At 37.8% G+C, this 27,889-nt stretch overlaps 2 protein-coding genes across 4 annotated transcripts; both read left to right on the forward strand.

Annotated features, from left to right (window-relative positions):
• Positions 1-800: 800 nt before the first annotated feature.
• Positions 801-18,881, forward strand: LOC135727515 (complement C1r-B subcomponent-like). Its single transcript, XM_065245361.2, has 11 exons — positions 801-960; positions 1,189-1,390; positions 1,902-2,076; positions 2,248-2,388; positions 2,569-2,771; positions 2,999-3,146; positions 16,585-16,703; positions 16,798-16,876; positions 17,057-17,191; positions 17,294-17,368; positions 17,461-18,881. Exons 1-11 carry the CDS (start codon positions 935-937, stop codon positions 18,216-18,218), a joined length of 2,061 nt encoding a protein of 686 aa, XP_065101433.2. The 5' UTR covers positions 801-934; the 3' UTR covers positions 18,219-18,881.
• A 146-nt stretch (positions 18,882-19,027) lies between these two features.
• LOC135727519 (gamma-aminobutyric acid type B receptor subunit 2) lies at positions 19,028-27,846 on the forward strand. Of its 3 annotated transcripts, none has more exons than XM_065245364.2 (19): positions 19,028-20,403; positions 20,527-20,664; positions 20,750-20,920; positions 21,170-21,271; positions 21,440-21,505; positions 21,681-21,866; positions 22,144-22,383; positions 22,478-22,538; positions 22,624-22,701; positions 22,896-23,046; positions 23,183-23,315; positions 23,418-23,525; positions 25,241-25,360; positions 25,472-25,582; positions 25,958-26,182; positions 26,257-26,478; positions 26,687-26,783; positions 26,953-27,031; positions 27,212-27,846. In XM_065245364.2, the coding sequence occupies exons 1-19, from the start codon at positions 20,158-20,160 to the stop codon at positions 27,327-27,329; spliced, it is 2,652 nt and encodes an 883-aa protein (XP_065101436.2). In that variant the 5' UTR covers positions 19,028-20,157; the 3' UTR covers positions 27,330-27,846. The 3 variants fall into 3 exon arrangements, with proteins under 3 accessions (XP_065101436.2, XP_073667669.1, XP_073667670.1); XM_073811568.1 differs by having other exon boundaries at positions 22,992-23,046; XM_073811569.1 differs by having other exon boundaries at positions 20,271-20,664.
• Positions 27,847-27,889: the final 43 nt, after the last annotated feature.

The raw sequence follows: 27,889 nt of genomic DNA on the forward strand, positions 1-27,889 counted from the left end.
GATACTTGACAGTAGTGATGGGTCGTTCGCGAATGCCGGCTCTAAGAGCTGATTCTTTGTAGCGAACGAGCAGAGCCGAATCTTCAGACCCAGGCAGGGGAGCCGGCTCTTCTAAGGGAGCCGAGCCAGAAGAGCCGAATCTATGAAAAGAGCCGGACTGCCATCACTAAAATGTAGAGCCGGAGCTTGAGCCGAAAGAGCCGAATCAATAGAAAGAGCCGGACTGCCCATCACTACTTGACAGAGGGAGAGAAACTGAAAAAGACTAGATCTTAAACACACTTAACACTAAACAGGGAGACACTAAACAATGAACCTACAATGAACACCACTAGACTAGACTACTAAGACAGCGTACTCACAGGTATTCAGAACAATGCACATGCATGGGACAATGAATACAAGAGGATTAAATAGGGGAACAAATCAAGAGGGGAGCAGATGATATAAATCAAACAATAATGAGGAGGCTAACAAGGGAGCGGGGTAAAAAAGACAAGACACAGGGAACACGTGGTCTAGTAAACCAATACTGAGACCACGTGAACCCAAAACATGGGTCTGTCATGATTCTGTCACAAGACTAGATTAAACAAAGGACAAGATGGCAGAACCATGACACAAATATGTCCATTTATATTTCCCAAAGATGAAATACATTTAATAATGTATTTATTTAAAAGACTTACTGCTATATTGGGAAGGCAGCATTAAAATGGTCTCTGTAGACTTTAACCCTCACTTATTAAGCAAACAGGTTAAAAAACGCAACAGGGATTACGGGAAAAGTTGTGTTCATCCTTCTTTTTTCTACCATAGCCAAAACAAACAAGTTTACCTTTATCATGACTTTTAGACTCTTATTTTCTGACATGTAATGCCTGTGATTAAACAACATAACTGGACAACCTTATGAACGCATTACTTGCCTGTCATGGGTGAAATCCATCTCATAATTTGGTAAGTGTTTTTTTTTTTGTAAAACTTCATTTTAGTTTTTTATTATTTTATTTTAGTAAATAAATATACCTGTGCATGGCTAAACAACTCCAAGGTCGGTTTGCTCTCAGAAAATCCATGACCTTATATGCATTAGGAGACAATAATTTTTAGAACATAAATAATTGCAGCAATTCCAAGCAATTTTGATATATTTTCTTCATTCCTATTGGAAAACAAATTTTCCAGCCTGCTGTGGGCATTTGTCAATGTGTGTAAGTGTGAGCCGCTCATGTTTGGAGAGGTGACTTCCCCAAGATACCCCCAACCATATTCTACGGATCACCAGGAACAATGGGACCTGGAGGTGCCACAAGGATATCAGATCCAGCTAACCTTCAATCATTTAGACATTGAGCCCTCTCCAAACTGCTACTATGATTCTCTCTTGGTTAGTAATGCCTCATAAAAGGTTTTTGTTTGTTCAACTGACTAATGCTGTGACCTCATTTGAGTGACTATATACTAAGCCGTGTATTAAGTGAGTTGAAGAAATCATTATTTTCAGGAGCAACTCTTAGATTCTGTACACTCTAAAAATGTGGGGTTATTTTCAACTTAGCGTTGGGTCAAAAAGGGACAGACTCAGCCCGTTGGGTTGTAATTTAACCAATGCTTGGTTGTTTCAACACAAAATGCTGGGTTATTTTAACCCATTGTTGGGTCAAATATAAAAATGTTCTGCTGTAATTCAACCTACCGGCTGGTCCCTTTTTACCAAATTTCCAGCATTTTTTAGAGTGTATTAATTAGTAATTGTGATATATGATATATAATATGAATCTATGAACATGTAATTGTGATAACTATCATCATATTATTATCATGACTGTTAACATTGAGCTTTTGTAAAACAGTCTTCACAATTATTTAAAAGAAATTGGGTAATTGTTTATGTTCAGGTTTTGTCTAATGAGAAGGTTCTGGGAAAGTTCTGTGGCAGAAATTCAACAGACACATTTCATCCAGGACACAAACATATCTTAGCTCCTGGAAATCGTCTCCAATTGGTTTTTCAAACGGATGACTCAAATCACGAGTCACACCTGGGCTTCTCTGCATTTTACCAGGCCATTGGTGAGTTAAACAGCACTATAATGTCAAAACATTTTTTAAACATGTTACAATGTGCATGTAAATTCTTAACAGTATAGCATGTGTGAAACACCTTCTGGCAGTATCATAATAGTATCACAACCCTTTGTGTATCTGTTCATCGTCTAAAATTTCAACTACCTATTCCCACAGACATAGACGAGTGTTCCTCTACCAGTGTGGAGAGTAAAACAGATCCTCCATGTTCACAGATATGCCTCAACACTTTGGGCTCCTATTTGTGTGCATGTCATCATGGTTTCCAGCTAAAATCTGACCAACGCACCTGCATCTGTACGTGCTTACATTTACACACTCATTACATTAAGAGTGATCTACAATGAAATACTTTAAAAATTCAACTTTAGTCAGTTTAAGTTTAGTCATCTATTCTGGGGTTCAAATTTTGTCAATTTTTCCTCAACAGTGTATAATAAGCTCCAAACACTTTTTTGTGTTTCCTCACTTTGTTAGTGGACTGTGGAGGTGGGGTGTACAGTGAACCAGAGGGGACCATCTTCAGTCCTGGGTACCCAGACCCATCTCCACTTGATCTGCACTGTCTCTACAGTATTTCTGTGCAGCCAGGCTTCACCGTCACCCTTAACTTCAGTCAAACCTTCCAGATAGAGCAGGTCTACGAACAGGAACAAGCCTGCCTCTTCCACTGGCTGCAAGTATGTTTTGCCACAAACCTCAGTCTGTACATCTTTCCATCCATCTGTTCATCTTTTAGGACTGAACCAACAAATTATGTGTGACAGATACATTGGCTGAGTAAAGTCATGTCAATGATTGAAATCAAACTTGCTCCTGATCTCATAATTAGATTATGAGGCTTTATCACAGACAGGGTCACATATCTCTAATCCAATGTACACACATTTATCTGTGTTGCCCTTAGGTGTCTATCCCAGAGAAAAAAACACAAAAATTCTGCGGGAATACAAGCCCTGGTATCCTCTTTACTGGTGCCCATTCGGTTCAGCTTGAGTACCACACAGACAGACATGGACAGAGCCAGGGATGGAGCTTACAATACACCACTCACAGTGAGAAACAAATGAATGTGACTTTTATTTTAAGCTGATCAATATTAGGGTGATCATATTACATATTATAAAGGGGTCATAGAGACAGAGCGCAGTTATGCAAATTTGAAAACCACGTCCACCGGGGGGGGGAAACAATCCAACCGTCTCCATTGACTTTTTGTATTGCGAGAAGCCGCCTCCTTGTCATTTCTGGCTTTTAACAAAAAACAGAATAATGCCTAAAAGCTGCTGTGTGACAATATGTACAGCCAACAAGCCAAAGAACCCAGAAAAAAGTTTTTATAAGCTGTCGAGCCGTAAAACCCAGACTTTAAGGAGAAAAAGTGGATCGCCGACTACGTTTCCCCCTAGTGGACGCAGTTCTACTAATATGAGTAATATGAAAAGTTGCCTGTTTCCAGTTTTGTGTCTTTAAACGCTTGTTTTTTTAGGTCGGCAGCTTATAAAAACTTATTTCTGGGTTTTTTGGATTGTTATCTGCACACCTTGTCACACAGCACCTTTTAAGTATTATTCTGTTTTTAAGTTAAATCTGTAAATAAGTTTTTATAAGCTGTCGACCCCAAAAAACGAGCGTTTAAAGACACAAAAGTGGAAACAGGCAACTTTTCATAGTACTCCTATTAGTAACGTAGTAACGTAGGGAAACGTAGTCGGCGATCCACTTTTTTCTCCTTAAAAGCTGGGTTTAAGGGCTCGACAGCTTATAAAAACTTATTTCTGGGTTCTTTGGCTTGTTAGCTGTACATATTGTCACACAGCAGCTTTTAGGCATTATTCTGTTTTTTGTTATAAGCCAGAAATGACAAGGAGGCAACCTCTCGCAATACAAAGTCAATGGAGACGGTTGGATTGCCCCCCGGTGGGCGTGGTTTTCAGGTTATGAAGCGCTGCGCTCTGTCTCTATATTAAGAGATTATTTTAAAGATGTTAAATAAGTCTTTGGGTGTTCCCAGAGTGCATATGTGAAGTTTTAGTTCAAAATACTCCACAGGTAATTAATTATAGCATGTTAAAATTGCCACTTTGTAGACCTGAGCAAAAGTGTGCCGTTTATGTGTGTGTTTTTATAAAGCTGATGAAATAGAAACACTGATCGCAATGATGGTGGTGTGCTGCAATTGAAACTCAATCGTGCTGTCAATTATTTCTCTCTCTCTCTCTCTCTCTCTCTCTCTCTCTCTCTCTCTCTCTCTCTCTCTCTCTCTCTCTCTCTCTCTCTCTCTCTATCTCTCTCTCTCTATCTCTCTCTCTCTCTCTCTCTCTCTCTCTCTCTCTCTCTCTCTCTCTCTCTCAATTTCAATTTTTCAATTTTAAAGAACTTTATTGGCATGATTGTGTCACTTACAATATTGCCAAAGCATTATACATAAAACGAGAAACATACAATAACACAATATTAACAAACATTAAGGTGCAATTAAGCTAAGGTGCTGGGTGATGGATGAAGTACTACTGCAAATAAAATAAAATAGAATCAGAGGATATTTACAATACAAAGTAGACTTTGAAATATAAACATATGAAGTATACAAATGTACATTTATGGGGGCAGATGAGAGGTAAAATAAAAATACTGTACAAGATCAGGGCTGTGGATTATTTCTGATGGTGTGTAACTGATAAATGAGTTTAGCAGCAGCTGATGGGTGTCTGTCTTCCCCCAGTAACATCTTCATTTGATCTGAGTCTGAAGAGCTATGAAACTCTGGTATGAGCTTTGAGATTTTGTCAAAGTGTTTTTCTCTAAGCTCTTTATATTTACCACAGTAAAGGAGAAAGTGTGTCTCTGTCTCGATCTCACCACTGTCACAATGGACACAGATTCGCTCTTCTTTTGGGAGCCATGTTTGTCTATGTCGGCCTTTCTCTATTGCCAGACTGTGATCACTGAGTCTGTATTTAGTGAGGACTCGTCTCTGCTTTACATCTCTAACTGTGGAGAGATATTCTGACAGACTGTATTTTCTGTTTAGTGCCCGATAGCATTCTAGTTTACTTTGGTTTTTACTTTCATTATCCCAATGATCCAAATATAAAGTTTGACTTTCTTTAATGATTTGGTTTATTGTGGTTTGTTTGCGTTCATTAGTGCTGGTCTGGAGTTTTAGAGCCAGTTGACAGATGGGACTGGTTTTAGGTCTCTTCTCTTGGGTTTTAAGGGCTTCATATTGAAGTGTGTTCGGGGGACTTGAGTTTAAGTGTGACCAGAATTTAAGGGAGCGTTTTTGGATGTGTATTATTAGGGGATATCTGCCTAATTCAGCCCTGCATGCATTAGTAGGTGTTCTTCTCTGAACTCTTAAAATATTTCTACAGAATTCAGCATGCAGGGATTCCATTGGATGTTTGTCCCATTTGGAGTAATCTGTTAGGCATTGTGGACCCCAAACCTCACAACCGTACAGAGCTATGGGCATTATTACACTATCAAATATTTTACACCAAACTGTAGCAGGAATGTCTGTTTGTTTAAATTTGCCTTTGATGGCATAGAATGCTCGTCTAGCTTTCTCTTTAAGTGCATTTACCGCGAGACCAAAACCGCCTGATGCGCTGATTTTTAACCCGAGATAGTCGTAGTGTAAGGTGTGTTCTAGTGCAGTGTTTCCTAGAGTAAATGTGTATCTGTTATCTTGTAATCTTGCTTTTTTCTGGAAAATCATAATTTTAGTTTTCTTCAGATTGACCGTCAGGGCCCAGTTTTGACAGTATTTCTCCAGCAGGTCCAGGTGTTGCTGTAAACCTTGTGCAGTGTCTGACAATAGCACCAGATCATCTGCATACAGAAGAGCTTTAATCTCTGAGTTGTTTAGGATGAGACCGGGTGTGCTGGATTGTTCAATTAACACTGCTAACTCATTAATATATAAGTTAAATAGAGTTGGACTCAAGTTACAGCCCTGTCTCACCCCACGCCCTTGACTGAAAAATTCTGTTCTTTTGTCACCGATTTTAACTCCGCACTTGTTTTCTGAGTACATGGATTTAATGATGTCATATACTTTTCCTCCTATGCCTGATTGTAGAATTTTATAGTATAAGCCGTCGTGCCATATCGAGTCGAATGCTTTTTTAAAGTCAACGAAACATGCATAAACTTTGCCTTTGTTTTTATGATGAACGTGTTGATTGACTAGCGTCTGTAGTGTATAAATGTGGTCAGTGGTGCGGTGGTTTGGTAAAAATCCAATCTGACTTTTACTTAAGACGTTGTGTTTGGTAAGGAAGGCCTGAATCCGAGCATTTAAGATACCACAGAAAGTCTTCCCTAGATTACTATTTACACAAATGCCTCTGTAGTTATTGGGGTCAAATTTGTCTCCGCTTTTATATAGCGGGTGTATTAAACCTGTACCCCATGTTTCAGGAAAGTGTCCAGTTTGTAGGATTAAATTAAACATTTTTAAAAGTGCCTCTTGCATTGCTGCAGGACTGTGTTTCAACATTTCTGTTCTGATGTTGTCTAAACCGCATGCCTTTCTGCGTTTTAATTTCTTTAGTGCTTCTTTTAGTTCTTCTAAGCTAATCGGGTAATCTAAGGGGTTTTGGTTGTTTTTAATGATGGATTCCAATTGTTTTAGTTTAGTTTGTACATTTTTTTGATCAGGTGTAAGACTATCTGAGGAGATTTCCCTGAATAGGTTTTTAAAATAGTCTTTCCATAGTTCTCCATTTTGTATGGGTATGTCCTGGTTTTGTTTTTTGTTTAGGCTATTCCATTTTTCCCAGAATTGATTATTATGAATTGAGTCTTGGATTTCTTTGAGAGTATAATTGAGGTGTTGTTGTTTTTTGTAGTGGATTGTATTTTTGTAATCCCTAAGTGCTTCGCAGTAGTTTTGTCTTATTTCTTGTTTGTGTGGATCTCTGTGTTTTTGGTTGGAGAGTTGTCGAAGACGTTGTCTTTTACTTTTACATTCGTTATCGAACCAGATTTCATCTCCAGATTTTACTTTAGTTTTTTTGTTTGTACGGAGTAGGTTCGCTTTGATTGCGCATCTTTCATAAATATGATTTATTTGTTGTACTGCAGCATTTACCTCGGTTTTACTAGTCATAAACTGTGTTGTTTTAAATGTATTAATTAAGTTGGAAATGTCTTTGGAGCTGACTGCACTAATAAATTCGGTTTCAGAGTTTGGGGACCATTTAAATGTTGGGTTCAATTTGGTCAAATTGCAGGGCTTTTGTTTGCTTCTATGAGTTTGTTGTGTTCTCTTTATAAACACGTTTATTTGACAGTGGTCTGATAAGGTAGACTGTGGTCTGACTGTAAATGCTCGTAATAAGGAGGGGTCTAGGTCTGTAATGGCATAGTCAACAACACTAGCGCCAAGAGATGAGCAGTATGTGAATCGACCTAAAGAGTCACCTCGGATCCTACCATTAAGCATATATAAGCCCAAACCTCGACAGAGACACACCAACTCCCTACCATTTTTGTTAACTGTACTGTCAGGGTTGTTTCGTGTTGTAGTGGTGGGAATGAGATGCATGTTTGTTTTCAGTATATGATTATTCCCATGAGTGTCTATAATGTCCGGTTCTGAGCCTGTTCGGGCGTTAAAGTCTCCACATAAAAGTACATTTCCTTCAGCCTGAAAATGGCTGGTTTCCATCTGAAGCTGATCAAAGAGATTGTCCTTGTAGTATGGTGATTCTGATGGAGGTATGTAGGCTGCACAGATATAAAGGTCCTTTTCGCAGTCTATGATGCCTCTTTTGAGTTTAAGCCAGATGTGTGTTGAATCCTTTTTTTGTACAAATAAGTCATTTTTTAAAGTCTCTTTGTACCAAATGATAATGCCGCCAGAGTCTCTTCCACGTTTCACGTTGCAGTTCTTAAGTGATGACAATATAATTTCTATGTATCCGGAAGGGCAGCGAGTGTCAGTGTCCGATCTGCACCATGTTTCTTGTAGAATAATGATGTCCTGATTATTAATGTTTTTTAGGAACTCTGTTTTTAGAGTTTTGGCCCCTAAGGTTGAGGAGTAGAGGCCTTGAATATTCCAAGCGCTTATAGTAAAGGATGCCATTGTGAGGTAGAGATAGGTGTTTTGGTAGTCCAGTTGCCTTATGCTAGCATTTTACAGATGAGGTGTAGGAGATTTCTCACTTCTGTAATGTCTGAGGAGCCAGTGTGTTGTTTGCCCTTTGTAATCTCAGCATATGTGGACTGCTGTGATGGTGAGATGGGCTGTGTTGCTCTGTTGGTAGCTTCTGACTGATGGGTAGAAGTGTCCATATTTGTAGATTGACTGAGGCTGAGCGGAGAAGTACTTGGTTGGCCTTCAGTCTGTTTTGATGTTGTTTGCTTTTCTCTGATGGGAGAGGTTTTTGTTTGTAGATGCCTCTTTGAAGTCGTATGCTGGTTACTGTCATGGCTGTTGGGTCTTGTGCGATGATGTTGTGAGGAAGAGGGTTGTGTCTTTCTACCAAGAGCTGCATCTTTTAAGTTTTTAGCAAAGATTCGTACACACTCTTGGCTTAGGTGCACGTGATCGTATAAGTCCTCTGTTGTAAGGCTCGGATGGTGTGCAACTTTGATTGCCATGAGGCTGGAGCATGCAGAAGTGATCTTCTGGTTTATGCTGTTGATCAGGCCAGCTGGATAGTCCTTCCTGTGAAGTAATGTGGAGATGGTGATGTTGGCTTGTGGGAATATCCTGCGAGCCTTCTCAGCCACTCTTACAACACTGTCAGCGACTTTCTCTCTCTGGTTGTACAGATCATTTGTTCCGGTGTGTATGACAATGTTCTGTGGGTTGTGCAGAGTGGATTGGTGGAGGAGCTGGAGTGCACTGTTGGTTGTGGGGCACCAAAATTTGCCAACCGCATGTTTGGGGAAGAGCTTCTGGTGGTGTAAGAATTTGCCATTCGAGTCTATTAGAATGGCAGTTTTTGGTGGTTGTGGTTTTTGGGAGTGCTGTGAGGTCGGACTGGTGCGTTTTTGGGGACTCCGCTGGGTTGGTTGTGTGATTGTCCTGTTATTGTTTCTCTGGCAGTTATCTCTGTTGTTTTGTTCATTGGCTGTTTGGGAGCCTGTGGATGTGCGTCTGGGGTGAATCTTATCAGAGCTTTTGATAAAATGTTCCAATTTTTCATTAATGCTTTGGATGAGTGTGTCTTTTTCCACTAGATGTTTCTTCAGTTTAGACACTTCTTCTGTAAGAGTTTTGTTGTCTCTTTGGAGATTTTTTACGATCATCTCCAGTGTGCCTGTTCTGCTGTTGTTCTCCTCTCTCTCTCTCTGCGCGTGCGTGTGGAGCGTGAGTGAGGTGCGTGTTTGAGGTGCGTGGCTGAGAGCGTGGTGAGTGATATTCTATCTTTGTTTTTCTTCTCTATCTAAACATTGCTGGTTGCTGGAAAGTTTGTTTAGGAGTTTAATCTGGCCATTAGCCAGTGCCCGTGTGAGGCATGGCGCTGGAACAGTTAACGAGGCGGCACGGTATTAAAATACCGGTCGGCGTGGAACACTCTGTGGAGGAGTGTAGTTTAGCGGTCGGGCAGATAGTAGGATATGATTGCATAAAATCTGCGTCTAGAATGAACAGCGCGGTTGTAGTTTTTTTGGAAACAGTTGACAAAGTCCCGATTGTTGTTGAACAGGGCATTGTGATGAAGGATGAGTTTTTCCAAGTTTTTCCGCTTGTTAATCCTGCGAAAAAAGTGCTTTTGTCAAATGTGCCTCCGTTTATAAGCGATGGGATAATTGAACAACAGTTACAAAGATATGGCCAAATTGTGTCCGCTATTAAAAAGATACCACTAGGATCTAAGTCTCCCCTCTTAAAACATGTTGTTACTTTTAGGAGACAGCTGTTTATGATTTTAAATAATGATGTGGAGGAATTGAATATTGTGTTAAAATTTAAAGTCGATGGATTCGATTATGTGATTTTTGCAACAACTGAGACGATGAAGTGTTTTAAATGTGGGACTCATGGTCACTTAGCTCGGATGTGCACTTAACGAGCGACGCCTGCGCAGGCTGGGGTAAGAGAACAAAGTAAAGCGCAAGCAGGTACCTCTACCGCGGGAAGCGGCGGTGTAGCAAACAATGAGAACGAGCAGGGAACACCTCAGGGCAATGAAAGATCAGATGTTGAGAAACGAGGGGTTGATAAAGAAGTGGAAAATGCTAAAGAGAAAAGTAGTGATTTGCAGGGAGAAAGTGAAAGTATAGAGACTGGAATGTCACAAAGTAGAGAAATAAATGAGAACCTGGAAAGTGATATGGAGGAAGAAGGATTGGTTGACACAGAGGAAAGGTTTAAAGTTCCGGTGGTTAAAAGGAAAGCCAAAATGAATGAAAAAGGTGCGAAGTCTAAGGCATTTAGAAAAAGTCAGGAAGTGGTTAAAGGGAAAAATGATTGTAACACAGATGAGTTGTCAGATAATTCCTCTTTAGATGATTTGTCAGACTATTCAGAATCTGTTGAGAATGAAGAAAGCAAGGAAAGTGGATATAGTTTGGAAAGGGTGCAAAGTTTTTTGAGTAGCACAAAAGGTAAAAGAAATGTAGTTGTGACAGACTTTTTCCCTGAGAAAGAACTTTTCATTGATTCAGCAAAATTTTTAATGAAGCAGAGAGGGGAAAAATGTTTATCTAACCAAGATATACATCGCTTAAAAAAGATTGTGCAAAAGGTACGCACAGAACAATCGTAAAATGGACACAAACAAAGAGAAGAATGTAAAATGGTGGCTGGCTTGGCTATGTTTAGGAGTATGCTTTTCTTTTATAATAATTGATTTAAAACTAATTACATCAAATTTAAATGGAGCAAGGGATGTAAATAAAAGAAACCACATTTTTCATCTGTGGCAAATGAAGAATGTTGATATAGTTTTTGCACAGGAGACACACAGTGATTGTTTAAATGAGGTTGACTGGGAAAAAGAATGGGATGGGACAGTGGTTTTAAGTCATAAAACAAATGTGAGTGCAGGTGTTGCAATTTTGTTTGCAAAACATTTCCTCCCAATAAGTTATGAAGTGGAAGAGATTGTAAAAGGAAGATTGTTAAAGGTCTCTGCAAAATATGATGGGGTATCATTTGTTTTAATTAATGTATATGCTAGAGCCCGACCGATATGCATTTTTTTGGGCCGATGCCGATACAGATATTACAGAGTAAAAAAAGACCGATAACGATATATCGGCCGATATTCATTATGTGCATATTATAGTACAGTAAACATATACTACAGTATATTATACTACTACAGTACTGTACATAGAATACACTATATACATTAACAGAATATACTATATATGAATACTTTTTGCAATGATCACTCTATGATCACACCACAAATGTGGTGATCAAACACTTAAAATGACGTGACAAAGATATGTAATATAGGCAGGTGTGTTTTACAAGTTAACAATAAACTTTATTATCCAAAATGATTCTGATATAAGTGCACAAAACAGTAAATTTGACTTATTATAAATAACTTTAAAACACAAACAAAACAAAATACATATAACTTAAACCATTGTCAGTTTTAATGAGAATAATGTTATATAGGGCTTATTTTAAAAAATGGAAACTTATAAAGTCATTGTTTATTAGCTTTAGAGTAAGTTATGGACTTCACAAATTAATTAAAAACTTACCGTTAAGACGACAATGCTTGAATTACTGACAACATACTGATGTAGGCTAATGTTTAATGTACTGCACAACTTTTTTATAACACGAACCCACAGTGTTCTGCCGGGACTTTAAACTTTTATAAAACTAAAGCGTCTGCTCTCCGCCTCTTTTATTTAAGAAAGGGTGTAAAGTTGCGCGAGCGTATTTAATCAATTGCTTTGAAATGAGCATGTAACAGCACAAGCAGCTGTACTCCCACAGACTGCGCGTCAGTTTAAGCGCGTCCTTTCTCCGCCTCGCGTCATTTCTTCCGCTTGCGTTTGAAACAACTCGCAAGTGGACAAAAAAGACTGATTAAAACCACCAAATGTAAACAGGAATGTGTCTCTCTCGTCCACTTATAATCCAATCGACCAAAGCGTGCCTTAATACCAGGTGTAAAATGTTTTGAAGAAACCGCGTGACTGCCGCGGCCGCCATCTGAACTGAGAGACTGACTGAAGTGAAGGGGGTGGGGGATTGGCTGATGTCACTACAGTGAGTGACCTGAGTCGCCATTAGCAACCAATAGGGCGCACTCTGCTGGACAAACAAGTACTTACATCTTTCAAAAGCATTTAATGTGTTCTGTAAGGAACGTTCATATCGGCTTCATATCTGCGGCTAATACGCCGATACAGATATATCTGCGACATGCTCATATCGGCCGATAAAATCGGCAAAACGATAAATCGGTCGGGCTCTAGTATATGCTCCTGTCATAGCAAGTGAAAGAATGGAATTCCTAGAGACTTTAACCAATGTATTACAGAATTGTGATCCTGAACATTATTTATTGTTAGCGGGTGCTTTTAATTGTACAGCAAAGGATATTGACAGGAACCATTTAGAACCTCACACAGCTTCTAGAAAGGCTTTAATACGCCTTATCGAAATGAGTGATTTAGTGGATGTGTGGAGAGAGTTAAATGGTTTGAATAGGCAATATACATGGACACACATAAAAGATAATTTGCTCTCAATGGCAAGATTAGACCAAATATATTGTTTTAAACATCAATTGCAAGTTATGAAATCATGCTGTATTAATCCTGTTGCTTTCTCTGATCATGCAATGGTGACAGTCACTGTTTTTATTAATGGTTTAAAGAGTAAAAGTGCATATTGGATTTTTAACAGTGTATTGTTGGAAGATGTTCATTTAAAGCAATGTCTTGAGTTTTTTTTGGAAACAATAGAGAAAAGAAAAATAAATGTTCTCATGTATACAACAATGGTGGGAATTGGGAAAAAAGCAAATACAGCAGTTGTGTAAACAATACCATTTCAATGTCACTAAAAGCATAGTTGGAAAAATTAAAAAACTTGAAAATGAAATTGTTGAAGTTCAAGGCTTAATTGAAGTCACAGGAGGAAATGAATATTGTAAGGTTTTAAATGAAAAGAAGAAGGCTCTGGAAAATTTACTAGGACACAAAGCACAGGGGGCTTTAGTATGGTCTAGGTTTCAGGAATTTTCAGAGATGGATGCTCCCTCTAAGTTCTTTTTTGGCTTAGAGAAAAAAAATGGCCAAAGTAGGTTTATTCCCTGTCTTAAGGGTGTTAATGGAGAAGTTTTAAATGAACCTTCAGACATTCGAAGAAGAGTTACTGGTTTTTATAAAGAATTGTATAGAAGTGAATATGAAGAGGACAATCAGTTGAGTGAGGATTTTTTGAGTGAATTACCTCAAGTAGAAGATGCAGAGAAACCTAAATTAGGAGCACAACTGACAGAGAGCGAGCTGTATGAAGCCTTAAAAAGCATGGAGAATAGAGCTCCTGGAATTGATGGTCTCACTGTTGATTTTTATAAAGCCTGCTGGAATATCATAGGCAGTGATTTTTTAGAAGTTGTGCATGACAGCATATCTCAAGGTACCCTTCCTTTTAGTTGCAGGCGTGCTGTTTTAACCCTGTTACCAAAGAAGGGGGATTTGATGGAGATAAATAACTGGAGACCCGTTTCCTTACTGTGTGTGGATTTGAAAATATTGTCGAAAGCCTTAGCCAACAGGCTAAAGATAGTGATGGGACAAATAATACACACAGATCAGTCATATTGTGTGCCCGAAAGATCGATCTCTGACAATATTTCTGCAGTTAGAGATATGTTTGAGGTAGCAAAAATATCAGGACAAAATTTTGGTCTAATTTCATTAGACCAAGAGAAAGCATTTGATCGAGTAGAGCACAATTATTTATGGAATGTTCTTGGAAAGTTTGGTTTTCCTCAGGACTTCGTTAAAATGATAAAGATGCTATATAGTGACATTGAGAGTATTGTAAAGGTCAATGGTGGTTTGAGTGCTCCTTTTTCTGTTCAAAGGGGAATCAGGCAAGGGTGCTCCTTATCAGGGATGCTATACTCTATAGCCATTGAGCCCGTTTTATTGAAACTGAAAAAAGTTTTAATGGGTGTGTCTGTGAATGAACATCATAATTTTACTTTGTCCGCATATGCAGATGATGTAATGGTGGTGGTTAAAGATAAGAAAGATGTGGAAAATATAAAAATGGTTGTGGAAGAATTTAAAAAAGTATCATCAGCAAAAGTAAATTGGAACAAGTGTGCTGCTCTTGAAGTAGGTGGGTGGGGTGAAAGAAAACCCAGTCTGCCTGGCGGTCTAAGATGGACTTCAGGTGGAATTAAGTATTTAGGAGTTTTTCTGGGAGATGAACAGTATGTTAAAAAGAACTGGGAGGGAATAGAAGAAATGATGGAGGGAAGATTGAGAAGGTGGAAATGGTTACTTCCCAGAATGTCATATAGGGGGCGCACACTTATAATTAACAACTTGGTGGCGTCCACTCTGTGGCACCGGTTGGCATCGACAGAACCCCCTGCAGGCCTGTTATCAAAGTTGCAAGTAATGCTTGTTAATTTTTTTTGGAACAATTTACATTGGGTTCCTCAATGTGTTTTATTCTTACCAAGAGATGAGGGAGGCCAAGGCCTTGTTCACTTGGAAAGTAGAAAAACTGCTTTCAGGTTACAGTTTGTACAAAAGTTTCTCTTTGGTGAAGAAAACATCTGGAAAGCAGGGGCCAGTTTGATATTTGAGCAAGTGAGAAAATGGGGACTTGCTAAAAACCTTTTTTGGACTAAGTGTGCGGACAGAGATTTTAAAGAACTTCCATTGTTCTATTTCAGCGTTTTAAAAGCCTGGATGTTTTTAACTCCATCAAGAAGGACATCTACACTGTCACTTTTTTGGCTCTTGAATGAACCCCTAGTGGGTAAAGCAAGGTTGGACATTGGAGAGTTAGTAGCTCCTGGGCTGACTAATAGCCTGATAAATTCAAGAGTGATAACATTGGGACAATTGTTGAACATTTGTGGATGTAAGTTTGACAAGACTGATGCAATCGCCCAACATTTGGGATTTAAATCAAAAAGGACAGTTGGAGCTTTTTTGGAGAGGCTCAAAGAAACTTTAAATGCTGATGAGTTGGCCCTTATAGGGGTCTTTGACAATGGAGGTGTGCCAGATAAAGATGACTCTTTTCCGGACATTGAGATCTGTCCTGATTTTTCTGAAGAAGAGTTATCTAGCCCAGTTTTTGAAGCATTGAAAGATGAATGTCTAGAGCTCAGTACAATGTGTGGAAAGAAGTTATATGAATTGAGTGTAAAAGTGTTGAATAAAAAGAAGTTATTGAGTAAAAGAGATATTCCTTGGAAAATACATTTTGGTGTTGAAAATGAATGCAGTCCTGCATGGAGAACACTGTATAAGCCACCATTGACCAAAATTACTGGAGATTTGCAATGGAAAGTGTTGCATGGAATTGTTGCTGTAAATGCATTTACAAGTATTATAAATGAGTCTATTGAAAGCAAATGCCCTTTTTGTGATGATAGGGAAACGATTTTTCACTGTTTTCTGTATTGTAACAGATTGGAATTTTTGTTTTCAAGACTTCAAGGAATTTTTACTGGGTTTAATGTTGTTTTCTCCAATGTTGTGTTTATTTATGGGTTTAAATATTATAGAGAAAATAGGAGAAAAGGGCGCTTATTGAATTTTATTATAGGTCAAGCCAAGTCAGCCATCTATTTGACAAGAAGAAAAAGAATAGAGGGAAAGGGAGGAGATGATTTAGATGGTACTTTCAGGAGACTAATGAAAGCAAGAATAAGACATGAGTTCTTGTTCTATAATTTAATGAAGAATATTGAAGGTTTTAATGATGTATGGAGTTATAATGATGCTGTGTGTACTGTTATAGATGATGATCTTGTTTTTTCAACTTGGGTTGAATAATTTGTAATTGCTGTGTGGGTTTTAGGTGTTTTGTAATATGAGGTATGTTTGTTGTGTAAAACTTGTAGAATAAAGTAGATTCAAAATTAAATTCTCTCTCTCTCTCTCTGCACTAAATGGCAGTGCCATGGTTGGATAGTGCAGATTTAGGGGCGGCATTATTGTAATTGGCCTTGCTACCTACCTCACAAAACAGGCAAAATCTGAACAACCTAATTTTTTACATGCATGCAAAGAATGGTTAACCAAAACAAAGTTACTGGTTTGTTCTTTTTCATCGTTTCCTAGGTTGATAGAAGCACTGGGGAACCAATTATAGCACTTAAACGTGGAAAAAGTCGGATTTTCATGCTTTGACCCCTTTAAAAATATAATCATTGATCAGTGTTACTAGCTGTTTTATCCTTAGTAAATTTTCATTTGATGGGATAACTGTGGATGCTATGATAGTAAAACTGCTATAAATCCTTAAATATATTTGCTAAACTGCATTTGTAAAACACATCTTTTTAACAGGGGTAGAGTGTCCAAATCCAGGCCAAATAAGCAATGGAAGAGTCACCCCAAAATTTCCCCAGTACTTGTTCAGAGACTACATTCAGGTGTCCTGCGAAACTGGATACAAGCTTATGATGGTGAGATAGTTTTGCAAATAAACAAGAACAGTAAAATTGCATTTGGTTAAACATAAATCCATCTAATCCTTATTTATCTTTTGCCCTGTATTAGGGAGAAAAAGAGATTAAAAGTTTTATGACCATGTGTCAGAGTAATGGACAGTGGCATTTGAATTTGCCTGAGTGTAGGAGTAAGTAAAAACACATCACATCTGCTTTTGTATTGGTCTGTATTTTATCCATACAGGCAGTCTGTGTCTTTGCATCCATCTAAAATAAAATACCAATGCATCCCCCTAACATATATTTTTAAAGTGTGATGTGTAGTTTTGGTTTCATGGCACACATTTCACATTTTTGTCATTTTGCAGTTATTGATTGTGGAAATCCAAAGTCTCTGCAAAACGGTGCGGTTAAAGCGATCTCTGGATCAAACAATCAGTATCTCTCTGTCATCGAGTACCACTGCAATGAACCATATTACTCTTTTGACAAAAACCTTCAAGGTCAGTAAATGTAAAAAGTAAAAACACATAATTTTTATTTCAGTGATTTCAAGACTTTCAACAGCTTAACATCATTTTACTTATTTTCTTCATCTTGTTTAGTTCGATACACCTGTACAAGTGACCGAAAATGGACAACCTTTGACAACAATGACATTATTCCTCCCTGCCTCCCTGGTAATGACTGTGATAAAACTTGACAGGATGTTTGAACAGACAAATGTACAGAAAAACAGAAGCAGAATGACTGACACGTCTCTCTTTCTCAGTGTGTGGCATGAATATAGATACCAATGCTGGTGGAAGAGTCTATGGTGGGAAGAAAGCCAAATTGGGACAGATTCCCTGGCAGCTCTTACACAGGTCAGGTCCCAGGGGTGGTGCTTCTCTGATAAGTGATTCCTGGGCTATCACAGCAGCTCATGTGGTAGATGGATACGAAAACACAAACATGACTTTCATTGGTGGAGTGATTCATGAAAAACATACAGATTCAGTCATATTAAAGACAAAGAAAATCATAATTCATCCAAATTATAATAGGGTGGGTAATGATGGACACCAAGTAAACTATGATCATGACATTGCCTTGATCAAAATGTCTGACAGTGTGACCCTTGGTCCAAACATCAGGCCAGTGTGTCTACCAAAACCTGATGAACCTATAAAGGAGGGCATGATGGGTACAGTCTCTGGTTTTGGGGGAATTCGTGGTGCATCAACAAGTAATCTGTTGCTTTATGGGGGTGTTCGAGAATATTCCTCGTGTGATACATTCGGTATGCCTGTAACTGATAACATGTTCTGTGCTGGAAATGATATTGACGGCATTGACAGTTGTCAAGGCGACAGCGGTGGTCCGTTATTTTATCCTGCTTTGGGCCAAGCGTCTAAAGATCAGCGCTTTGAGGTGAGGGGTATTGTATCATGGGGTCCCTCAAAATGTGGTCATGAAAGCTTTAAGGGGTATTACACAAAAGTGAAGAACTACCTGGACTGGATCAAAGAAACTATGGCAAATAACTAACACACAAGAGCCCTCAGTCAGTCATTATTCTACTAGATATACTGCACTATACACTCTCAGAAGAAATAGTAAGAAAGCTGTCACTGTGACAGATCCCTGTTAGTCCATGTACAATTTAGTACAGATATGTATACATTTGGTATCAGGTATGCCCTCTTTATGTACAAGGGGTGTACTTACAAGGGTATCACCCCAGTGACAGCTTTTGTGCCTTTGAGAGTGTACAGGTTTTCATTGCAATCATTCAGATTCATTCAAATTCTTGTTAAAAGTGTAAATGTGTATTTTGACTTATTTCGTTTCAAATAAACACATTGGAGTTTGAAAAAGATGTGTGTTTGATACAACAGACACTAAAAAATCCCTGCCTGTGAACTTTGGAGTATCAAAGTTTGATTTCAATCATTGATTTTAATCTTTGGCATGGCCTTACTCAGTTAATATTAAATATACCAAGGTTATATTTTCACAAAATCTTCTTTACATTATGTCGGATTATTTAACATTAAAAAAAGAAAGAAAAGACTTCAGCTGTTTTTTCACATGCAGGGTTACATGTTCCCATATTTCTTATTCCTATTTCCAATACACCCAATGTACAATGTAATCTTAACTCTTTTAACATATGATTAAATAAACGCCTCTCCAAGGCCTCATGCCGCACTGTCTGTCTTTGCTGTCCTGCCACATTTGAATTGACAAATGTAAATTAAGTATATACTGACCCTGAGGTATTAAGTCTGTGAAAAGTTTCTAAACGCATTATAAATGTTAGAAACGTATTGCTGAAACACATTACAAAGACTTTGAACTATAGTAGCCCACTGAATTGTGGAGTTAAACAGTTTATCCACATTTCTGTGTTCGGGATAATTTGGGCGGGGCTAAAATTGGGGCTTGATGATGCACAAAAGCCACCGAGCATAGCCCTGCCCCTAACACAATCACGAGCATCCATTCAGGTTGTAGTGGGAGTGCTGCAGATGATGTATTTTTGTAGGCCAACCCGGAAGTTAGCTGCACACTGTTGGACAAAACGTGTAAGTGTCTTTAACTTATGTTTTTTTTTTGCAATAATCGAAAAGCCTATGGTAATAATAAATTAGGGCTGTCACAACATTAATCGCGATTAATCACATACAAAATGTAAGTTTGTGTTTGCATATATATATACACATATATACACATATATACACACATATATATATACATACATGCAAATGTTTCTTAAATACAAACATTAATGAGTGTGTATTTATGTACTGTATATAAAATAATTACACACAGTGCACACACATACATTATGCAAAAAACTTTTATTTTGTATGCCATTATTTGCAATTAATCTTTTGACAGCCCTAAAATAAATTGACTTTTTGTGAGGGAACCAGTAATCCCTGCCGCACTCTATTTGCTGAGAGACAGCAGTCTGGAGGTTTAATAAAAAAATACATAAATAAAAAAATCACAAGGTCAAAAAAATTGAGAGTCAGCAGCTTTCCGCGAGTGGGCGTGGTTTCCGCACCGACAAAGACACGCCCCCAGCCTTTGAGAGCTGAAAATCCTGCCTGTTTTTCCACGATTCTGATAACTTATTTTATACTTGCCGTTTTTTTATCATTCAAATTTGGCTGGGTGGTTAATTTCACATTTCTCTGAGGTGTGATAAACTGAGAACACATTTAATATCAAACTATACATGGACAAGTGCTCCTGAGATGTGTGGTAGGGATTTCACCTCTTCTAAGGATTTAGTTTACAGCAACAGATGTCAGCAGTCAGTCCTTATCCCTTTATCCCTGTGGTGGAGTGAAGAGCTCTCAAATGTTACAACAGATAAGACTTTAGAATAAAAGAAGCTAACACACATTCTGCCTCGCACAATGACATAACAAAGATGGTTACTCTTCAGGGACAGACCTGATTTTGAACTGGAAGTATGGAGTATTGGTGGAAGTTGTTGAATTTTATAACTTTCTGGGCTCTGACTCAAGGGCAATTGTGCTATTGTTTGGTACGGCACCAGCTGCCAGTTTTATGGATTATGCCAGTCAGTAAAGAACCAGGAAGAGACAACATTACAGCAGAAGTTTTACCTGCTGTTCAACTGGCACTGCAGCATTTGAGTGCGCAGCCACCTCCTTTAGGCAACTATGAGCTTCAGTTTCATCTCACAGACTCTGAGGTAACACAGCAGATCTCCATTCTTCTGTAAAAATTAGTTGCTTATGTAGCCTAATGTAAACGACTATTGTGCATCGGCACTGCATTACCATTACAGTGTGTTAGCTGCTGTTTTTGTTTTTAGTGTAATAATGCCAAAGCACTCAAAGCATTCTTTGATGCCACATTCTATGGCCCCAAACCTCTCATGATCTTTGGAGGGGTGTGTCCATCAGTCACATCTCTCATAGCCCAGTCATTGGAGGCCTGGAACCTTGTGCAGGTATTTAATTATTTCTTACCATCACTTGTTTTGATTCAGTCTTGATTTAGTCCATAATTTAAGTTTGATTTGATTTGTTTTCCAGCTGTCGTTTGCAGTAACAGCACCTTCACTGGCAAACAAAAGACGGTTTCCAAACTTCTTCCATGTGGTTCCATCAGACAGCGCAGTCAACTTGGCACTGGTGAGGTTTCTCAGGCACTACGGATGGAACAGAGTTGGTACTTTGACACAAAATGAGCAGAAGTTTACAGAGGTAATCCAAATAAGACACAATATCTATATGGCCCATATAGGCCCTTAACTTTGTAGGAATGTAAATAAATAATTATTAAGATTAGCTTAACAAGAAAAAACATACGAAAGATATACGCTTACATATTTGCAATATTCTTCTTGTCATTGTTGATTAAGGAACATTTTCACCATGTTAAATCACATCAAGTACGTTTACAGTTTATGTGAGCATGAATGAATTGGTGTATTCTCGCCTGCTCCTCTAAAGGTACAAAGGGACTTGAGCAGACATCTGGAGGTGGCTGACATCCAGCTGGTGGCAGCAGAGAGCTTCTCTGTAGACCCATGTAATAGTATACAACAACTAAAGGTATATCTTAGGCACACAGTTTATAAATTGACTGAGAATTTAAGGTATAAATTGACTTTACTGACATGCACTATTCTATGTTATACCACAGTATAAATTCCACAGTATACTATAATACTTTCTCACCTGGGAAGGTAAAAGTATTTTCTGTTTTTCGTTTGTTTATAGGAAAGTGATGTGAGAATAGTGATCACTCATTTTGATGTGAGCATGGCTGCTGAAGTCCTATGCTGTGTAAGCATGTTTATAATTGAATTAAACTGAAAAAAAAATCATTGAAAGATAATAGCAACACATTTTATGTAATGTATGTCACATGCCTCACCAAATGTTTCTCAGTAACATATTTTATGTAAAATATACATTTCTACAATTAGTTGTTAGTATTGAATGTAATGTTGTGTCACAGGTGTATAATCTCAGCATGTATGGTCAGAAGTATCAGTGGATCCTACCGGACTGGACTCATGGCAACTGGTGGATTACCGGCCTCAAAAACTGTACTGCTACTAACATACAGACTGTTTTGGAGCGGTCCATCAGTGCTGATTTTGACACCCTTAGCTCCAGCCACATTAGAGGGATTTCTGGTAAGGTATGTTTACATTCAAATGTAGTACCATTAAATGAGACAATGAACAATGCCAAAAAATAATAAGAACCTAATTTTTTTTGTATGTGTGGCTTATACAGTCTGTTTATTAAGTGACATTTTGTTACTAAATGCATTTCATGGGAATTAAACCTCAGCTTTAACTTGCTCAGCCAGTTAACTGAGTTAATGAGGCTTTAGTTTCTACAATGTAAGGCATTAAACTTCTATTGATGGATTGTCTATATTGCTTACCGTATCTCTGTGTATTTCTGCTCAGACACCTCAGGAGTATGAGAGGGACTACAATAAGCAGCAATTAAAACGTCTGGGTGCAAGCAAATTTCATGGCTTTGCATATGATGGTACATGGGTGATTGCCAAAGTTTTGACAAGAGTCATGGAGACTGTGAGGTACAGAGAAAGATATAGCATCCATCGCAACTTTACTGTCACTGACCAAGAAATGAGTCAGATGATTCTGGAGGCCATTGACAAGATCAACTTCTTTGGTGTCACAGTGTGTACAAAGTTTCAAAATTCTTCATAATAGTTTTACATTTGCAATTATGCATTCACATTACAATATAAAAATGTTTATACCTGTTGTGTAGGGACAGGTTATGTTTCAGAAAGGTGAGAGAGTGGCCAATGTGCAGTTTGCGCAGTATCAAGGTAGAGAATCATTTATCTGAGAAATCTCGTTCTTCTTTACAATGTTTGTATTATTTTTGAGCAGTGCACATTATTGCTTCCACAGATGGAAAGGCTGTAAAAATTGGAAAATATAAAGCCATTACAGGTGAACTGGAGTTCATCAGTCCAGTCCAATTCCATGGTAAATGTACGAAATAACAAATGTGTTTAAGTTGAGATGGAAATTTGGATGCTTGGTAATTACAGCTTGAAGAATTGCAGATCTTTTATTCTCTTATTTTCTTAAAGATATTTTGAACTTTAGTATAATACTGTATACATTAGATATGACTTGTGTGATATGTGAAATGAACCACATGCATCTGCTTTCTACAGGGGCTGAACCCACAAAGGACCGAACTCATGTGTACCGTCAAAGAAAACACATCAGTATATTTCTGTACAGTATCATAACATCTCTATCTATCTTAGGTGTTCTTACAGCTTGTTGCCTATTATTCTTCAATGTGAAAAACCGCAATCATCGGTAAGCCATGTTGATTATCCCAGTGCTTATTTTTTGCATTCATTCATACATTAAAAGTAAAATGTTTCTCCTTTTTAAAAGTATTCCACCATGGTTATACTGTACATTCGTTGCATTGTGCTTTTGTCATTCACAGGTCTGTTAGCATGTCCAGTCCTGTCTTAACTTCTGTGATTATCCTTGGTTCAGTTTTCTCTTATTTCTGCATCTTCTTTTTGGGGCTGGATGGTTCTTATATTTCTGATGGAGCGTTTGAAGCTTCTTGCTCTGTGAGTCCTCAAATATTGGTTCATTGTAGTTTCAACTCTTTTTGTATAATTCTTTTCATACAAGATATTTTATTTAATAATTTGTGGCATGCTGTTTCACAGGTCCAAATATGGCTTCTATCTATTGGATATACAGCAGCTTTTGGAACCATGTTTGCAAAAACATTGAGAATTCATGCTATCTTCAAAAATAACAGAATAGAAAAAAGGGTAGGAACGATTTGTGTTTTATGTAGGAAACAAGCTGGCTTTATATGCCAGGGAGAGAAACAATTCTGTAACTAGAAGGTATACATTAAAGTCTCAGAAAAATATGGTACAAAGCTGTCACTGGGATGGTATCTTTTTAAAAGGCACTAATATGTACTTATTAGGTACATTCAATGCAGTCTTGGGGAAAGTTACTTTGAAAAGTAATGCATTACAATATTAAGTAACTTCCCAAAAAAGTAACTAATTGCATTACTTTTGATGGAAAGTAATGCTTCTGTTACTTTTAAGTTACTTTTGTGTTACTTTTTTTACTTGGCTGAGGCTTGATCTCGTTCAGGCCTTGAAGGTGTTTTTATGACTGAGAAGTTCTGCATTAAGGGGCTGTCCACACGGAGACGGGTATCACTGTATACGTATAAATTTGTTATCGTATTGGCATTTCATCCACACGGATCCGGCGTTTTCGGAGACCGCTATTTTTTGAAACCGGGTCCTAAAGTGGATAAATCTGAAACTGACACCCTTGCGGTTTCGTCTGTACAGCCAATCCGTATATTTTGTGAAGCGAAAACGTCATCACATCACGTGTCGGAAGCATCACACGTAACAGCAACAACAATAACGGCAGACTACGTGATTGTGTTCGTGCTACAGAAGCTACTTAAGCCTACTAGCTTTATTACAGCAAAATCTATTGCTTCTATGCAATTGTGGTGACCAACAAGCGATAATGGACAACACCATACGTTGGTTATGCGCATGCTCAAAGTCTTCTTCTCCATGTATAGTGTATATCTGTGGCAGAATTACAGTGCCCCATACTGGTAAGGCATATAATCTACACCGCTTTCAGTCGGTTTCAGTGGTTTCGTGTTTACGGATTATTTTTTTAGAGCAAGGGAAAAAATGATCGGATAGGGAATGCACCAGCTTCGTGTGGACATAGCCTAAGAAATTGCACATTTCCATCGCAAAAATATCAAGCTCTGGCCTTGGACTCAAAACTGTTCCCGCTCAGACACGCACGCATATAGTGCATAATTCTGTGTGATTATATCAGTTTAATTCAGAACGTTGTGCTGTTTTTAAATCAAATTAGTTAAACAGAAAAGCAACTCGCATTACTTTAAAAAAAATTAACTCTAATATTAATTTGTACATTTATAAAGCAATGCGTAACTTTACTCGTTACTTCAGAAAAGTAATATTATAACGTAATGCACATTACTTGTAATGCGTTACCCCCAACACTGCATATATGTACCAATTCGGTACAACTATTCAAATTTTAGGTGCAAATGTATACATTTCGAAACAGTATCGCTTTAGTGACAACTTTTTTGGGGTTGATAAAATGCCATATTGTTTTTGTACAAACTTTATATTTATTTTTAACTCCCTAGGCGAAAGATTAAGCTCTAAGTTGTCTGGTAAACATTAGGACAGAATGCAACATTATAGCCAGCAGATGGGTATAACACCCTAGCAACCACCTAAATCACCTGAGCAATACTCTAGCATCCACACAGTACCCTAGCAACTGCCTGCAACCACAGACTAATGCTTAGCTACCACCCATAGCACTATAGCAACAATACAGCCTAGAAGCAGATTAGAAATGTAGGATATCTGATGCAAAGCATTGAAAAGCTCATATAAGTCTTATTTTATTCTGTCTCTTATTTGTATTTCTCTTTGTTGAACATCATCAGATTACAAAGGACTATGGGTTGACTCTGCTAGTTATGTTCCTGCTGTTAGACATGAGTTTGTTAATTTGTATGCAAATTTTGGATCCATTAAGGAGAACAGTAAAGGAGTATCTTATACAGGTGAGAAAAACTTTTTTTTAAAGTGTCATGGACTCATGTCGTTTATGTTGTCTAAGAAAACTGACAATTTTTTGATGTGTATTTCAGTCTTGATATTTCTCTCTGTTTTAGCCTGACCCCCAAGGGCGAGATTTTTCCATACAGCCCTTTTCAGAGCACTGTGAAAATGCATACATGGGTTTCTGGTTGGCTGCATTTTATGCTTATAAAGGAATACTCCTGGTATGATATCAGATATGTATATTTATCTTAACATAGTTTAAACCAGTTGTATTGCATTTGACAAAAACGTTTATCTGGAGTGATTTTAAATGCATTTAATCAAAAACATTTTATCATTGTGTGCATCCAATGTGAATTTTTCCCACAATCTAGATGCTGCAAGCACTGTGCATTATATAATAAAAGTCAAATGGCTTTTAAATGCAATTTATTTGAATATTATGCCAAATCTTAGTAAAATTATCCTAAGTTAATTTTATGTGGGAAAATGATATGATAATAATCTTGAAGTAAAGTGTGATAATTATGTATAAGATGCACACATGTAAGCCAGATATTTATTAAATGTGTTTGCATGTCTTGCCTCCTGTCCAGCTGAGTACCTGTTTCCTAACCTGGACAACACGTCATGCAAAGGTTCCTGCTGTAAGTGACAGCAGGGGCATCCGAATCAGTGTGTTTGTGTCGGGCCCAGTGATTCTTACTGGTATATGTGCGTCCATGCTGTTCCAGGATCAACCAAATGTGAAATTCTGCATTGTTGCCCTTGTGATCATCACATGTTGCTCCAGCACTCTGTGCCTGGTGTTCGTGCCAAAGGTATGAGATCTGTCTCTCTGTCAGTCTGTTATTCTGTCTCTGTGTTTTTATATTGATCTATTCTAATGTGACAGATTATCATCATAAGGATGGGTCCTGCATCCTTGTCAAGAAGATTTCATCTTACCCAGTGGCACAGTGAGATTGAACAGATCAATGAACCGCATTGTAAAGAAAAGGAAGCTACGAAGAACTCAGGAACATTTGACTGTGCAACTGATATCAAGCAAAACATCTCAAGCACCATTGACATTCTACTGTCAGACAACCTACAGCTCCAACAACACATGAATAAAGTATGAAGCTTGTTAGCAATTGCTTGCTTATGCTTACTAAACTTATTGAAAGATTTGAGAATGGTATCAACATGTAAAGATGTGTATTCAAAACACAATAGCATATGGATAATGGAAGTACAATGGAAAATCTTTCCAAAAAGGGGGCTAAATGAGTCTTTTTATTTTGGTCACATTTGTTTTTTTATCTCATTCTGACCACGTGCAGTTGGATTCTGAATTGGAGTATTTGACCAGGCAACTGAATGAATTAAGTCCTCACCATCTAGAGGATCTCATCATCAGAAGTTCTGTACATAAAGCAGGTTGGAAAATAATTGACAATGCCCATGTGCAAATGCAGTTTTTATAAATCAATTTTTAAATGGAAATTCAATTTATTGATAAAATGTAATATTGATTTAGCATCAATAAATAGTTGTGGACTTTTGTTTGTCTTATGTCTCTTTATGTTTATCTCTTGTGTCTTTTCAGGCAAGAACAAATGTCAAACTCTGCCTGAAAGATCCAACTGCAACAGGAACGGACTGGAGGACATCAACTCTCCTGAACAGTGAGTTGTATATGCTCTCGCATTTCTTCCACATAATCCTAAAAGTACTAAAACTTCCACAAATTGAATGTAGTTTTGACCAAAATATGTACACAGGTTTAAAATCTAAAAAAAAAACAAGTTTGCTGGCTTTTGTTGATTTGATATGGAAATGATTTGGATCATTTTGTTGGTTCACAGCATTCAGCGCAGACTCTCTCTCCAGCTGCCCATTCTTCATCATGCCTACTTACCCTACATTGGAGGAGTGAACTCCAGTCCTTTCAATAGCTCCTTTGATATCCCTCAGCATACATGAATGCCCAAAACATGTGGACTGTTGGTGCCAGGACCATGAGTTTCTCATGCTGTTTATACAAAAACACATATAGACATTTTTATTATAGTTCTCAAAGAGTTATATAATACTTATAAAACTTATAGATATAAGTATATACTCAGGCACATTGGATACTGTCCTTATAGGATAGTGGCCTTTTTTATTTGCGTGTGTAATTGTATCATCTAACAAACATCTAGCAGGTAGCAAACCTAGGCATCTGCCCATGTTGTTTCATTACAAAATGCTAGCAAATGCATATTGTGGTGTACAAAGAGGCAAATGTATCTATCTATTCAAAAGGGAAATACTTATAAAAGTAGGCTACTTTACAATATTTAAATATAGGAATAATAGTTGAAGTCTAAACATTTTTTTGGACATTTACTTTATCTCTGTTTTATCTCTGATTTAGTTTTGCCTTTATGTTCTGACTGAAGATTTATCCACTGGTTCATGACTGTATCTCTTACATCAAATAAATGTTAGAATCAGACTCCGAATAAGTGAACTTTTTGATTGCTGCAGTTATAACACAA

Source organism: Paramisgurnus dabryanus, chromosome 13 (genome assembly GCF_030506205.2).
Source record: "Paramisgurnus dabryanus chromosome 13, PD_genome_1.1, whole genome shotgun sequence".
NCBI classification, from domain to species: domain Eukaryota; kingdom Metazoa; phylum Chordata; class Actinopteri; order Cypriniformes; family Cobitidae; genus Paramisgurnus; species Paramisgurnus dabryanus.

Bases quoted from the DNA above. Each gene is read 5' to 3' on its own strand.
- LOC135727515 (XM_065245361.2), top strand. From the start codon at position 935: ATGGGTGAAATCCATCTCATAATTTG. The intron at 2,389-2,568 runs GTACGTGCTTAC...TCACTTTGTTAG, and splicing joins TGACCAACGCACCTGCATCT to TGGACTGTGGAGGTGGGGTG. The intron at 16,704-16,797 runs GTGAGATAGTTT...GCCCTGTATTAG, and splicing joins CTGGATACAAGCTTATGATG to GGAGAAAAAGAGATTAAAAG.
- LOC135727519 (XM_065245364.2), top strand. From the start codon at position 20,158: ATGGAGTATTGGTGGAAGTTGTTGAATTTTATAACTTTCTGGGCTCTG. The intron at 20,665-20,749 runs GTATTTAATTAT...TTTGTTTTCCAG, and splicing joins AGGCCTGGAACCTTGTGCAG to CTGTCGTTTGCAGTAACAGC. The intron at 21,506-21,680 runs GTAAGCATGTTT...GTTGTGTCACAG, and splicing joins CTGCTGAAGTCCTATGCTGT to GTGTATAATCTCAGCATGTA.